We start from the raw sequence: 15,463 nt of genomic DNA, 5'->3' as shown, positions 1-15,463 counted from the left end.
CAGGGAGGGATACACACACAAACACACCGTCTCCCAGTCACACTCTGTGCCTCTTGTTCACTGATGAACAGGCTCTGGGACGGAAATGAGGGAGGGCAGTGAACCGGTCGGATCCGAGGGCAAATGGGGTTACTCACTCCTGCCGTGGAAAGAATGCACACAGCGTTGCCCACAACTGGTGTTGCAGCAGGTCTGCCAGGCATAGCAGTCGTTATCATCCTCACACAGCTCACCGTACTTCATGTCACACACTGCAGACAGGCGCTGAGGGGAAGGACACATTCCAAACGTCCGATCTGTGACAGACACTGATGGAGGGAGGCAGGGACACAGGGACAGGGAGAGGGATACAGACACAGATCAGAAACACCACAAGGGCACATCGACGACACCCGGACGGAGCAGTCTCATTGCAGCACTGAGTGAGAGCGGGCCTAATGGATTAAGGCTAGATCACACGGAATCCAAGCACAGCCAGCATATTGGATACTCAATTGCTTTGATGGTAGGAAGCAGAGAGTAACAGCGGAAAGATGCTTGTCGGACTGGAGGCCGGTGACTGGTGCTGTGACTCAGGGGTCGGTGCAGGGGCCGTCGCTGTTTGTTCTCTATATCAATGATTTGGATGAGACTGTACAAGGCGTGCTTTCATAAGATTGCGGAGGACATTAAAATAGGTGGAATTGTCGGCAGTGAGGGAGGTTAGCACGAATTGCAGCAGCATCTCGATCACCTGGGCAAGTGGACGGAGAAATGGCAAATGGGGTTTGATGGAGTGAAGCCTGAGGTGGTGCATTCTGGAAAGTGAAATCAAGATCAGAGATTCATTGGTAGCGCCTTAAGGAGTCGCGTGGAACAGAGGGACCTTAGAGTTCAGGTACACGGCTCTCTGAAACTGGTGTTACAGGGAGACAGGGCAGTGAGGACGGCTTTTGGCTCATTGGCCTTCAGCAGTCAGGGCACTGTGTATACAAGTTGGGAACTTATGTCGCAGTTGTACAGGACGTTGGAAAGGCCACACTTGAAGCATCGCGGTCGGTTTCGGCCACCTTGCTAGCAGAAGGATTTGTGAAACTGGAAAGAGTGCAGAAGAAATTTACAAGCTTGTTACCAGAACTGAAGAGACTGAGTTATCAGGACAGAACAGGAGACAGTGGGCAAGCTCAGACTTTCTTCTTTAGTGTGTAAGAGACCGCGGTCGGCCGGGGGAGAGGGGCCGGAATCTTATCCAAGTGTATAAGATCGTGAAAGGCAATGACACGGTGAGAACACTCAGTCTTTTTCCCACGGTTGGGCAATCGGGACAAGGGGGCATCAGTTTAAGGTACGAGGGAAAGAGTACACGGGAATCCGATGGCACAATATTTTTATTTTACACATAGGCTTCTACGTACATGGAATGAGCTGCCAGCGGAATTGGTTGAAGCGGGTACATTAATAACATTGAACAGGCATTTGGTTGAATACATGGATCGGAAAGTTTAAGATGGATATGGGCCTACAGCAGGGAAATTGGGTCATCATGGACAAATTTGGGCCGAACTGCCAGTCTCCGTGCCGTACGGCTCGATGACTGTATGACCGGGGAACTGTGCACGATGCTCCGAAGGTGGGTGTAACTAAGCGTGACACGGAGACCAGGAAATTGTGCACGGAGCTCCGCCTTCGAGTCTGACTCAGCGGGAAATGGAGACCAGCAAAGTCAGAATGGACATCACACAAGCAGCTTGCTGGGAGCAGGGTGTTCGCCACATACAGCCTGCTCGGAGCAGGGCTTTCCCAGCGCGCACCCAGCTGGGAGCAGGGCTTTCCCCACACACAGCCTGCTCGGAGCAGGGCATTCCCAGCGCGCAGCCGGCTGGGAGCAGGGCTTTCCCCACATACAGTCTGCTCGGAGCGTGGCGTTCCCCACACACAGACTGCTGGGAACTGGGTGATTCCATGACTCACTGCTGGGTACAGCTGGGTGTTTTAAGAACTGGCAGACTACATGCAGTTACCTGAGACTGACACATTGCGGTTCTGTCCCATGAACGAGTGCACACAGCGTCTACCACACGGAGTCTCACAACATGACGTCCACTTCCCACAGTCCTCATTGTCTTCACACGAGATGCTGTGATTCATCCTGCAGACACGATCCAGGCTGGACACCTTTGGACACTGCTCAGATTTCCCCCAGTCTGCAAAACGAATTGCTGGTGTTTATGCAAGAGGTCACGACAGATGCAGAGGTGGCAGAGACACAGGGAATAGGGGCTTACGGAGAAACAACGGGAGACAGAGAGAACAGTGACACTCAGACAGTGAAGATCTGCAACACGTAGACACAAAAACATGTGACAAGAGGCGGAATGCCGCAGAGAAGTAGAGAGAACGAGACAGAGGGAGAGTCGGAGAGTGAGTGAGAGAGAGAGAGAGACAGAGAAGGCTTGACAGTGGGGGGAGGGGGTAGAGAGAGAGAGAGAGAGAGGGAGAGAGAGAGAGAGAGAGAGAGAGGGAGAGAAGGAGAGGAATGCGACAGAGAAAGAGTGGGATAAGACGTACAAAATACGGAAAGGAAATGATGAGACACCGAGAGCGGGAGATCTGTTGGATGGACGCACTATGAGAGACAAAGAGAAATACACACACAGACACAAAGTGGGATATACACACAGTGAGGGAACAATCCCACTGCAGTCTCATTCAGGCCTGTCCAGCAGACACTTTTCGGACCAGCAATTACCTCCATCAGACTTCCTGTAGAACGACGGGACACAGCGTTTCTGACAACCAGCATCACAGCACCTTTGAGATCCAGCACAATCTCCATCTGACTCACACACCCTCCCAAAGGTGGAGTTACACACACAGGCAAGATGGTCGGGGCGAGGGCACTGCCCATTATCTTCCGGTGAGAGAAAGACAGAGAGAGCGCAGAACCGAGTTAGACACACAGTAAACGTCCCACTGCAGTATTATCCATCTCTCACTCCCAGAACATCGACAGCACAGGGCTAGATACAGAAGACAGCTCCCACTGCAGTATTACACATCTCTCACTCCCAGAACATCGACAGCACAGGGCTCGACACAGACGAAACATCCCACTGCAGTATTACACATCTCTCACTCCCAGAACATAGATAGCATGGGGTTAGATACAGAGTAAAGCTCCCGCTACACTATTCCCAACCTCTCACTCTCAGAACATGCTCAGAACGGGCTTAGATACAGACTAAAGGTCCCACTGCTGTATTCCCCATTTCTCACTCCCAAGGCATGGTCAGAATGGGGTTAGATACAGAGTAAAGCTCCCAGTGTATTATTCTCCATCTCCCACTCACAGGACTGGGGGATAGATACAGAGTTAAACTCCCACGACACTGACACACACCAAACACTCCCTGCACACAGACAAAACAAGCTTACACACAGGGTGAAACATGCCTCTCCCATGTCCCCTCTCAAACACATTCAGTATCTCCAGTGGGACGCTGAGTGCAGATCAGACAACATGAACTCACCATCTCTGAAGTGCTTGAGGACACATCTTGACCCACATGGGGTAAAGCAGCATGTCCCCCACCTGCCACAGTCACTCTCACTTTGACACTCCCTGCCCAGAGTTGTGTTACAGACATAGCTCAGTTGACTGGGGCTCGAGCACTCTCCAGGTCTCTCACCTAGAAAGGGAACATTCAGATGTTAGCTTCTCCTTACACACGAGAGTACAAGGCTTACAGGGATTCTGCGCCGGGGAGACACTCACTGCTGGCAGTCCTTCCATGGTCCAGATGAAGAACTCGACCAACCTGCACTCTGGGGTCGGCAACACTCTGCTCCCTGCAGTCCGGGGTCTATCCCACTTGGCTCACTGCAGAACCTGGTCTATCACAGTCGGTGCCCTGCAGACCGGGGTCTACTCCAATCTGCACCCTGCAGTCCCGGGTCTCTCCCCGTCTGCTCCCTGCAGTCGCGGGTCTATCCCAGCTTGCTCCCTGCAGTCCCGGGTCTCTCCCCGTCTGCTCCCTGCAGTCCCGGCTCTATCCCAGTCTGCTCCCTGCAGGCCCGGGTCTATCCCACTTGGATCACTGCAGAATCGGGTCTATCACAGTCGGTACCCTGCACACCCGGGTCTATCCCAGCTTGCTCCCTGCAGTCCCGGGTCTCTCCCAGTCTGCTCCCTGCACACCCGGCTCTATCCCAGTCTGCTCCCTGCAGGCCCGAGTCTATCCCAGTTGGCTCACTGCAGAACCGGGTCTCTCACAGTCGGTGCCTTACAGACCAGGGTCTTCCCCAATTTTCTCCCTGCGGTCCCAGGTCAATCACAGTTGGCTCCCCGCAATCCCGGATCTATCACGGTCGGTACCCTGCAGACCCATGAAGATCCCAATCTGCTCCCTGCAGTCCCATCTCTATCCCAGTTTGCTCCCTGCAGCCCCGGGGCTGTCCCACTCGGCTCCCTGCAATCCCGCGTCTATCCCAGTTGGCTCACTGCAAACCAGGGTCTATCTCAATCTGCTCCCTGCGGACCCGGGTCAATCATAGAATGCCCCTTGCAGTCCCAGGTCTATCCCAGTCTGCTCCCTCTAGTCCTGGGTCTGTCCCAGTTTTTCTCACTCCAGTCTCCACTTTGCTGAACTGTCCCCCCAAGACCGTTCCCTCCTGCAGACACTCTGTCACACCGCTCTCCTTACCGCGTCTGAAGGAGTAGATACATTTCTTGCCACATCCAATATCACAGCACTGTTTGTACGAAGGGCAATCGTCATCATCCTCACAAGATTGGATCCAGCTTTTCTTACACAGGAAAGACACTTGGGAATGTTCCGGGCATTTCTTTGGCAGAACTAAACGAGAAAGAGAAGGTTATCTTCATCAATCTGCTTAGAAACAGACAGCAGCTCACACTGACTGCATCCAACACTCCCAGGGACAGGGACAGCACTGGGTTACATACAGACTAAAGCTGCCTCTGCACGATACACAAACAAAAACTCCCTGGGACAGGGACAGCACAGAGTTAGACACAGTGTCAAGCTCCCTCTACAGCCCGACCCACTTATTGCTCACCGATCTTGGGACTATGCAACAAACCTGTGGGAAGCTGTGCAGTCAGGAATACTCACATTTACTGATGAATGTGGGCACACATTTCCCACCACAGCCCTTGGCCAGGCAGCACCTCTGCCAGACGTCACACTGCGTGTCGTTCCTGCAGTCTTTTCCCAGGGTCGTGTTGCACAACATCGTCAGCCTCCCACGGAAGGGACAAGTTCCGTTCTCTGTGAACACAAACAAGCGCACTTAGGGGACAGAATCACACAATAATTCACACCCGACTGCAGCACACGACACACCCATCTCACTCACAACACACAGCCTGCTGCGCAGTGAAGGGACCAGGAACTGGGGTGAAGGGGGAACACCTCACTCTGTCTTCTGCCGCAGTATCACGGAACAGCTCACTCACAAGGCCTCTCCCATGGCCTTCAAAGGAAAGAAGGTATGGGCTGAGGGGAGAGGAAGGACTTAACTGTGACAGGGTAAGGACATCAGAGACAGCACAGCCTCCACACAGGGCTTACTCATTTTCCCGTCTGCTCACCGGACAGCAGGAACCCTGTCAGCTTCACCCCCTCACCTTCCCGAACCCGGGAACAGGGATCAGGAGCAGGATATCAGTCTCCTCTCACCCCAATTCCTCCATTATCCAGGGACATGCATCAGAGGCAGGATCCCTGTCTGCTCCCCAATCACACACTCTGCAACCCAGGGACAAGGATTGGGGGCAAACTCAAAGTCTCCTTCCCACCCCAATTCCTCCATAACCCGGCGACGTAGAACGGGAGCAGGATCCCAGTCTATTTCAGACCCCAACTTCCCCAAACCCTCTCGGGGAAAAGCTCAGAAATCACAGGACACCAGGTTTTACTCCGTCAGAGCTTCACGCATAGCCCCATTGTCAGGTGATCCTGGGGACAAGGATCGCAGCAGGACCCACTCAGTTTCACAACACTCCTTCCTTAAGCCACGGATGGGGATGGACAGAAGAATCCCGCGATGGCAAACGCCCTGACCTGCGTAACCTATATTCTGCCGACAGCATACATGAACTGTGGGGCGAGGGGGGTATCCCACGCTCTCTCTTGCTCACCTCCTGTGAAACACTTTGGGGTGCACTTCTTCCCACAGCCAGCATCACAACACAAGTGGTATCCATCACAGTCCTGGCTGTCCTGGCAAGAATGCCCAGTGCTGATCCGACAGAACTTGGAGAGGGTGTCCTCCTCTGGACACTGGTCAGTAGGCTCTGTGAAGGGAAGGGCGGCCCAGAACAGTTACAGAGGCCCTCCCAGGCCCCACAACATACCCACACTCCAACATTACCACGCCCTTCCCCTTCCCCAACCTCGCACTCGTCGGGAGGGGGAGTGCTGATTCAATCTCTGACCCTGTGTAATCATCCTCTCACTTACCACTGCTTCCCTCTTTATCCCGACTCCTCCACTGCTCCGACTGCCTCACTACATCCTTCCAGTGGGGTTACATCGCTCCCGCCCCTTGTCTGAGCCGCGGGCCCCCACCCTAAAGTCTACACCCTCCCTCTCCAGGTGCCCATGGTCATTCCACTCACTGCTCACCGCTCACCCGGGTTCCTCCCTCACTGATGTCACGAGGACACTGCGAGGGAGTCCCGGTCGCTGAATGCGGGGCCATGCGATGTCCTCTCTCTTGCTGGGGTTACGTCGAGTGGGGGTCAGAGGGGGACTTACTTCTCGCAAACCACTGTGACACACATCGAGGCCCACACTCCGTGTTACAGCACGATGCCCAGTGACCACAGGAATCGTCACCGTCGCAGCGAGAGGTGAAGTTCATTCGACAGACATAATGCAGTCTGGTCCCATCCGGACACGTGGATCCGTGCTCTACGGGGAGACACAGAGAGGGAGGGAGAGAGAGATAGAGGGCACTCAACATGACTGCTGAACCAACAGAGCCCATTCCGTGGGCGATATCTACCACAAAGAGCACAGGAACAGGAGCTGCAGCAGGTGATAGAGAAAGAGAGGAGGGTGTAGGGACAGGAGGGGTTTACACAGATAGGGAGGGAGGGTATCGAGACTGGAGGGGTAACATGGACAGGGAGTGGGTGTAGGGGGATGGAGGGGGTAACAGAAATAGGGAGAGGGTGCAAGGGATGGAGGAGGTTACAGAGATAGGGAGGGGTGTAGGGGCTGGAAGGGGTGACAGAGATGGGGAGGCAGTGTAGGATCTTGAGGAGGTTGCAGTGATAATGGGGAGGTGTAGCGACTACAGCAGGTTTTACAGATAGGGAGGGGATTACGGATTGGAGCGGGTAACACGTACAGGGAGGGGGTCTGCGGGCTGGTGGTGCTGACAGAGACAGGAGGGGGTCTCGGGGCTGGTGGTGCTGACAGAGACAGGAGGGGGTCTCGGGGCTGGTGGTGCTGACAGAGACAGGAGGGGGTCTCGGGGCTGGTGGTGCTGACAGAGACAGGAGGGGGTCCCGGCGCTGGTGGTGCTGACAGAGACAGGAGGGGGTCTCGGGGCTGGTGGTGCTGACAGAGACAGGAGGGGGTCTCGGGGCTGGTGGTGCTGCCAGAGACAGGAGGGGGTCTCGGGGCTGGTGGTGCTGACAGAGACAGGAGGGGGTCTCGGGGCTGGTGGTGGGTCACAGACAAAGGGAGGGGCTCTAGGGGCTGGAGGACGAGACAGGGGCAGGGAGATGAACTGGGGCAGAAGGGAGTTAAACAGTGAAGTAGAGGGTATTCTGGGTGGAGAAGGTGACAGAGATAGGGAGGGGGGGTTTGTGGAGTTGGAGGATCCGAGGGGTTCTGTCGTTCTCACCTCCAGGCTTGAAACTCATGACACATCTCTTCCCACATCCGGTCTCACAACACCTTTGCCAGATATCGCAGTCGTCATCAGTGGAACATTGAGAGCCCAGTTTCATCTGACAAATGGGCTGGAGGCGAGACTGCGCTGGACATTCGAACGCTTCCGCTGTGAGGGACAAAAAGACTCAGCTCAAACCGAACGGCGCTCTACAGGATTACAGTTCATACCACCAGAGACAAGGAGCTGGGGACGCCGTTCGGGCTGTCATTGCTAACCCGCTCGATCGGGACATCATTGCTGATCCACCACATGGAGTGCACTTTCCACTCATCACCCCACAGTGGCCACATTCATTTTTCAGCTCAGCCTTACAGGGACCGCTCTCTATTCTCTCTCTCACACAGGGACCGCTCTCCTCTCTCTCTCATACACAGGGACCGCACTCCGCGCGCTCTCTTTCTCACACAGCGATGGCTCTCGATTCTCTCTCTCACACAGGGGCTGCACTCCTTGCTCTCTCTCACAGAGGGACCGCTCCCCTCGCTCTCTCTCACACAGGGACCACTCCCCACTCTCTCTCTCTCACACACGGACTCTTCTCCTCTCTCTCTCCCCCACACAGGGACCACTCCCCCCATCTCTCTCACACAGGGACCGTTCCCCTCGCTCTCTCTCACATACGGACCACTCCCCTCTCACTCTCTCCCTCTCTCTCACAGGGACTGCTCCCCTCACTCTCTCTCTCACAGGCTCTGCTCTCCTCTCTCTCTCTCTCTTTCTCTCACATACACACAGGGACCGCTCCCCTCCATCTCTCTCACACAGGGATCGCTCCCCTCACTCTCTTTCACACAGGGACTGTTCTCCTCTCTCTCTCTCTCACAGGGACCACTACCCTCCCTCTGTCTCATAAAGGAAACGCTCCCCTCGCTCTCTCTCACACAGGGACTGCTCCCCTCCCTCTCTCTCACACACGGATCGCTCTCTTCCCTCACAGACCCTCTCTCTCCTCAGCACACAATCCTCTTTGCGAGACGTGTTCTGTCACTCTCACCTCGCCTGCGGACCCCGTAGACACAGCGTTTTCCGCAATCTCCGACCTGACAGCATCGCTTCCACCTTGTGCAGTCGTCATCTCCCTCACATTCCTCACCGTCGTCCCGGTCACAGATATGTTGAGTTTGGGATGGTTTGGGACACTGTGCGTCTCGCATTCCTGTTTCTGGGTGAAATCACAATCCAGTCAGAGTCTAGGCAGAAACTCCCAATACAGAAATTCCAAATGACACTCCCAATATCCCTCCGGTGGGAAGATCCCGGGAATAAAGAGGGCTACCCCGAGATAAAGGGGCAACATTGCAGGGGGCACTGTAAAGACAAGGACGGAGGGTTTCACTTCGGGGTTCATTCAGGGTCGGCCCATTACCACAAATCAGTGAGGGGACGACGGGTGCTGGAATCGGGATGGCGCGTGGGCTTGTGGTTGTTTCAGGAGCAGTAGATTCCAGTGGGAACAAGCTGACAAGGACAGGATTTCACAGACCGGGACTGGTTTACATTGGGATTGAACAATACCAAGGGAAATCCGATCGCAGTGGGAACAATCCTGAAACGGATCTGAACAAGCTGGGACACACAAAGGGCTCTCCTTCTATACCACCCTCCCTCACCCTCCATCTATCACAGATACATAGCCCACATTCAAACAGGAAACATCCTCAAACTGAATGCTCTAACTGCAGGGCTGGGCTTGGGCTATTGGGACAGACAGGGTCTCTGCCTTCGTCAGAAACGGTACGTGAGGGGTGCGCAGCATTTGCTCGGCGTAGCAAGGCTGGGGGTGCAGGGGTCAGTCGTCCTCACCATGTGCGTAATACCGACGGACACATCGCTTCCCACATCCAGCCTCACAGCACGACAGCCACAGATCACAGTCATCGTCGTTTCGACACTCCTGGCCGTAGTTGATGTCACACATCGGGGTAAGGCGTTCGGCAGCTGGGCAGCTCCTGTTCTCTGGGGAGCAGGAGGATAGGGGTCAGACAGGGTTAAATCTCAGCCATAGTCTCAGGTTACCATCAGTGACCGCACCCGGATGTCAAGCTTTCTCGACACCATCATCCCATCAAATACTCCCACTACAGGGACAGCACCGTCTTAGATACGGGATAAAACTCCCACTATACAGTACCCACTCCGTCAAAAACTCCCAGTACAGGGACAGCAAGGGGTGAGATACAGAGTAAAATTCCCTCTACACTGTCCCTCCTCCACCCAACACTCCCAGGACAGGGACAGCACGGGGAAAAATTCACAGCAAACTCCCTCTACACGGTCCCAACTCCATCAAACGCTCCCAAGGACAGGGGTTTCGGGACAGAGTCCAAGTCCCTCTGCACTGACCCTCTCCATCAAACACTCCTAGGAAAGGGACAATACCCGCTTGCATACACAGTAAAACCTCCTCTGCACTGTCCCAATGATCACACACTGACAGCTAACTCCCTGATAATCTGAATCCATTATCCCCGCCCCGCAACCACCGTCCATCCCCGAACAAACCCCTCATCCCGAGACCACCCTCTTACCTCCTTTGAAGAAACGAAAGACGCATCTTTTTCCGCAGCCGGCGTCACAGCACATCTGCCAACGGTCACAGTCAGTGTCTGCTTCACATTCATCTCCCAGCTTCATGGTGCAGACCTTGCCCAGGGCACTGCTCTGTGGGCACTGCGCACCTCCCTCTGTGTGGGCACACACACCGAGAGATGATTACACAGCCTGTTCCGAGGCTAACACCTTCATTTACAGACGCAGGCCCACAGGGAAACCATACACCATCACGTCCCAAAAACCACACTGCAACCTCCCCCCGTCTTCGCTCCCCGTCACTGCTTACAGCACGGATCACACACAGACGGTACACCTTTTCCGTCGGCACGTTGGCTCAGGGAGCACAAAGGACCCGGACAGACAGAAAATAATAGAATAGTGTAGGTTACATCGGCTTGAGATCGGTATGACAGGTCGGCACAACATCGGGGGCCGAAGGGCCTGTACTGTGCTGTAATGTTCAACGTTCTAAAAGGTAACGCGAAGATGCATCGGGTTTCCCGGTTCAGGCAAGAGACAAACGTCACTTGCATCACAGCAAGTATGGACGCCAAGGCGGAGTGCTCTCTTGCCATACTCCAACCTCAGTGATTACAGAGGGTCACAAACTTGGCTGTGTGTGTGTGATTGTGTATGTGTCAGAGTGAAAGTGAGAGTGAGGATGTGTGAGAGTATGTGTGTGTGAGAGCGTGGATGTGTGTGTTTGGGTGTGCGCGCGTGTGTTTGTGCTTGAGTTGGGCGGAGGTTCTCAGTGCAGTGAAACCACACTGTAAATGGGAAGGGGGTTGGGGCAAAGGCCGAAGGCTCTGTGTCCGGATTGCCCTTACTGTGCAGTGAGCTGCTGCGGACACATCTCCTCCCGCAGCCCACGTCGCAGCATTGCTCCCAGCTCCTGCAGTCTTCGTCCCTCACACACGACATGCTCGAGTTCCTCTCACAGATCCACTTTGCCCGGTATCGATCAGGGCAGTCTCCCTCCTCATCTACAACACAACACGCTGGAGGTTACTGGTGGAGAAGCAAGGCCCAGAAGGGCCACTGGGTCAAATAGGGTCCGTGCTGTCGGTCTGTCAGTGCAGAGGGAAAGGGCACTATCGGAGTTCCAGTGCAGCAGAGGGACATTAACCTTTTTCTGTCCGTCTCCATTTCTCCCTCGCGCTCTCTTCGCACTAACTCCATCTTGCTTGATGAACAATGGTGACGGTGTCCCATTTTCACTTCACTGCTCTATTCCTGCACTCGACCACACGTGACAATAAAACTGAAATCTCATTCTAAACCTCATCTGTGTCAGTTCCCACATTATTTGCATTTCTCATCCTCCATCACTCACTGCCTTGTCAACTCACTCGCTGTCAAACTCTTTTTCCGACGTCCCACTCTCATTGCCCTTCAAAATCCCTTTCTACGTCCCCCTCTCTATTTCAATCACACTCATTCCTCCTGATTGTCACCCAGTCTCTCTCTGTCTCGTTCGTCCCATCTCTCTGTCTCCTCCTCTCCCTGTCTGTCTCAATCGGAGTTTGCAACTCTTTCGATATCATTGTGTCTCCCTGGCTCTGACTCATTATGGCACTTCCTCGACATTCCTCGCTCTTATTCTTTCCTCACCTCCCTCTCTCTTGCATCACACTCTCTCTCACTCTGTCATGAGTTCCCAATCATTCTCTCTGTCCCATTCTCCCAGTCCCTCTTCTCTCTGCACCATTCTCTCAATCTCTCTCTCTCTCTCCCTGTCCCAATTTCGCGGTCCATCCCCTTCTCTCCTTATCTTTCTCCCAGCCCCCCGGCCCCCACCCCCTCTCTCTCTCTCTCGGTGCTATTCTCGGTGTCGCTCTCTGTCTCTCCCTGTACCATTCAGCCACTCTCTCTGCCTCTCTGTGCCATTCTCCTGGTCCCTCCCTCTGTCTTGCACTGTTCCATTCACCCGCTCTCTCTCTCTCTCTCACTCTCTCTCTCAGTACCATTCTCCAGGTACAATCCCCCCGCCTTCCTGTCTATGTCGCTCTCACTCACTAGTTATTCCCACAACTTACCATCATCCATGATGCTGGGGATACAGACTTTTCCACACTTGCTCTGACAGCAGCTCTGCCAGGCATCACAGTCTTCATCTCCGTTGCACTGATCTCCCAGTTTCATGTCACACATGGGTTCGAGGCGGTGGGGAGCGGGACAGCTATCATCTCCTGCAGGTTACAGAGACATGCATCGATGGAGTAGGTACCAAAACACACAACCCTCTCTGATCTGCTGCAGTCAGACACTAGCCCTGAACAAGGGACTCCCACAACTCTTCCATCGTCAATGGACCAGACTCATCGCCCCTGAATGGAGGAAGGTGCAGGAATTTTGGAAATTCCATGTATCTCTGTGAAATCCTCACTCCTATCACCAGCCAAAGTGAAAATGGGATCACATCTCTGACGTCAGAAGCGGGGGCCGGTTATCAGCTGGCAATCAGATTCCACTGTGGATCAGTGCGGAGGTTCCCTGCTCTCAGCTGGTGTACGACTGAGACACACACACACACACACACACACACACACACACACACAAACAAACATACACACACACACACACACACACATACACACAAACCACACACACACACACACACACACACACACACACACACAAACAAACATTCACACACACACACACACACACACACACACACACACACACACACACACACACACACACCACAACACACAAACCACACACACACACACACACACACACACACAGTGACGTACTGAAATACCCACAGATTAACCTCTGAACAAACAGAGACTGACTGATCACTTACGGCCCATGAGGAAACGAGGCACACATCTCTTTCCGCAGTTAGCATCGCAGCACGAGGACCAGGCAAAGCAATCAGCGTCACTCATACACACATCTCCCAGCTTCATCTCACAGAACGGGTCCAGGCGTGTGGAAGCAGGGCATTGGGTCGCTGGAATGAACACAGTGACAGTCAGATCAGGATCATCAACAAACAGACAGTCTCGCACTCCCACGACAGGGATAGCACGGGGTTAGATACAGAGTCAACCTCACTCTACACCCACCCTTCCCATCAAACACTCCCAGGGACAGGGGGTTAGGTACGGAGTAAAGCTCCCGCCACACTGTCCTCCCCACATTAAACACTGCCAGGACCGCACCTGTACCCTGGCAGCTTCGACACTGAGGTTAACAGGAGGGGTGCCTTACATCTGGTCAGGAACTTGGAGACACATCTATTCCCACAGGAGGTATTGCAGCAGGTCTGCCAATCTTCGCAGTCACTGTCCTTATCGCACTGAGTATGGAAACTCTCGGAGCAGACGTGCCTCAGTCTGGAAGCTGACGGACACCTTTCTTCACTCCCTGCAAAGACAGAGGCTCCATCTTAGCTTCGGGAACTGTTGCTGCTGCCTCAACCATTGTTTGCTCACTTCGCCCAGAGCTCTGGGAGACATGGAGAGAAAGACACAGAGAGGCGGAGACAGACACGGTGAAACAGAGAGAGAGAGAAACAGAGAGAGACTGAGAAATAGAGAAAGAGAGAGAGAGAGATGGGGAGAAAGCAACAGAGAATGTGAGACAGAGAGAGACTGACCGAGAGCGAGAGAGTGAGAGAGAGGGAGGGATTAAGACAGGGAGGGATACACACACAAACACACCGTCTCCCAGTCACACTCTGTGCCTCTTGTTCACTGACGAACAGGCTCTGGGACGGAAATGAGGGAGGGCAGTGAACCGGTCAGATCCGAGGGCAAATGGGGTTACTCACTCCTGCCGTGGAAAGAATGCACACAGCGTTGCCCACAACTGGTGTTGCAGCAGGTCTGCCAGGCATAGCAGTCGTTATCATCCTCACACAGCTCACCGTACTTCATGTCACACACTGCAGACAGGCGCTGAGGGGAAGGACACATTCCAAACGTCCGATCTGTGACAGACACTGATGGAGGGAGGCAGGGACACAGGGACAGGGAGAGGGATACAGACACAGATCAGAAACACCGCAAGGGCACATCGACGACACCCGGACGGAGCAGTCTCATTGCAGCACTGAGTGAGAGCGGGCCTAATGGATTAAGGCTAGATCACATGGAATCCAAGCACAGCCAGCATATTGGATACTCAATTGCTTTGATGGTAGGAAGCAGAGAGGAACAGCGGAAAGATGCTTGTCGGACTGGAGGCCGGTGACTGGTGCTGTGACTCAGGGGTCGGTGCAGGGGCCGTCGCTGTTTGTTCTCTATATCAATGATTTGGATGAGACTGTACAAGGCGTGCTTTCATAAGATTGCGGAGGACATTAAAATAGGTGGAATTGTCGGCAGTGAGGGAGGTTAGCACGAATTGCAGCAGCATCTCGATCACCTGGGCAAGTGGACGGAGAAATGGCAAATGGGGTTTGATGGAGTGAAGCCTGAGGTGGTGCATTCTGGAAAGTGAAATCAAGATCAGAGATTCATTGGTAGCGCCTTAAGGAGTCGCGTGGAACAGAGGGACCTTAGAGTTCAGGTACACGGCTCTCTGAAACTGGTGTTACAGGGAGACAGGGCAGTGAGGACGGCTTTTGGCTCATTGGCCTTCAGCAGTCAGGGCACTGTGTATACAAGTTGGGAACTTATGTCGCAGTTGTACAGGACGTTGGAAAGGCCACACTTGGAGCATCGCGGTCGGTTTCGGCCACCTTGCTAGCAGAAGGATTTGTGAAACTGGAAAGAGTGCAGAAGAAATTTACAAGATTGTTACCATAACTAAAGAGACTGAGTTATCAGGACAGAACAGGAGACAGTGGGCAAGCTCAGACTTTCTTCTTTAGTGTGTAAGAGACCGCGGTCGGCCGGGGGAGAGGGGCCGGAATCTTATCCAAGTGTATAAGATCGTGAAAGGCAATGACACGGTGAGAACACTCAGTCTTTTTCCCACGGTTGGGCAATCGGGACAAGGGGGCATCAGTTTAAGGTACGAGGGAAAGAGTACACGGGAATCC

General features: G+C 53.9%; 1 protein-coding gene across 6 annotated transcripts in view; it reads right to left on the bottom strand.

Moving 5' to 3' along the window:
- LOC125450177 (uncharacterized) overlaps positions 1-15,463 on the bottom strand; it is a 116,322-nt gene that overhangs the window by 70,665 nt on the left and 30,194 nt on the right. For 5 of the 6 annotated variants that reach the window (XM_059643508.1, XM_059643512.1, XM_059643509.1 and 2 more), the window contains exons 26-42: positions 14,249-14,419; positions 13,687-13,842; positions 13,277-13,426; positions 12,501-12,653; positions 11,292-11,447; positions 10,440-10,595; positions 9,715-9,867; positions 8,906-9,073; positions 7,861-8,016; positions 6,762-6,917; positions 6,143-6,298; positions 5,115-5,270; positions 4,683-4,835; positions 3,510-3,668; positions 2,729-2,890; positions 2,001-2,183; positions 138-308 (exon numbers count right to left, since the gene is read on the bottom strand). In XM_059643508.1, coding sequence (XP_059499491.1) covers positions 138-308; positions 2,001-2,183; positions 2,729-2,890; positions 3,510-3,668; positions 4,683-4,835; positions 5,115-5,270; positions 6,143-6,298; positions 6,762-6,917; positions 7,861-8,016; positions 8,906-9,073; positions 9,715-9,867; positions 10,440-10,595; positions 11,292-11,447; positions 12,501-12,653; positions 13,277-13,426; positions 13,687-13,842; positions 14,249-14,419 — 2,715 coding nt within the window. The remainder of the gene's footprint in view (positions 1-137; positions 309-2,000; positions 2,184-2,728; positions 2,891-3,509; positions 3,669-4,682; positions 4,836-5,114; positions 5,271-6,142; positions 6,299-6,761; positions 6,918-7,860; positions 8,017-8,905; positions 9,074-9,714; positions 9,868-10,439; positions 10,596-11,291; positions 11,448-12,500; positions 12,654-13,276; positions 13,427-13,686; positions 13,843-14,248; positions 14,420-15,463) is intronic. The other variant, XM_059643513.1, reaches the window with a different exon arrangement.

The sequence above is a fragment of the Stegostoma tigrinum genome (genome assembly GCF_030684315.1).
Source record: "Stegostoma tigrinum isolate sSteTig4 chromosome 44 unlocalized genomic scaffold, sSteTig4.hap1 SUPER_44_unloc_1, whole genome shotgun sequence".
Lineage (NCBI taxonomy): Eukaryota > Metazoa > Chordata > Chondrichthyes > Orectolobiformes > Stegostomatidae > Stegostoma > Stegostoma tigrinum.
The sequence above is the reverse complement of the archived record's forward strand: the minus strand, read 5'-3'. Positions and strand labels throughout refer to the sequence as shown.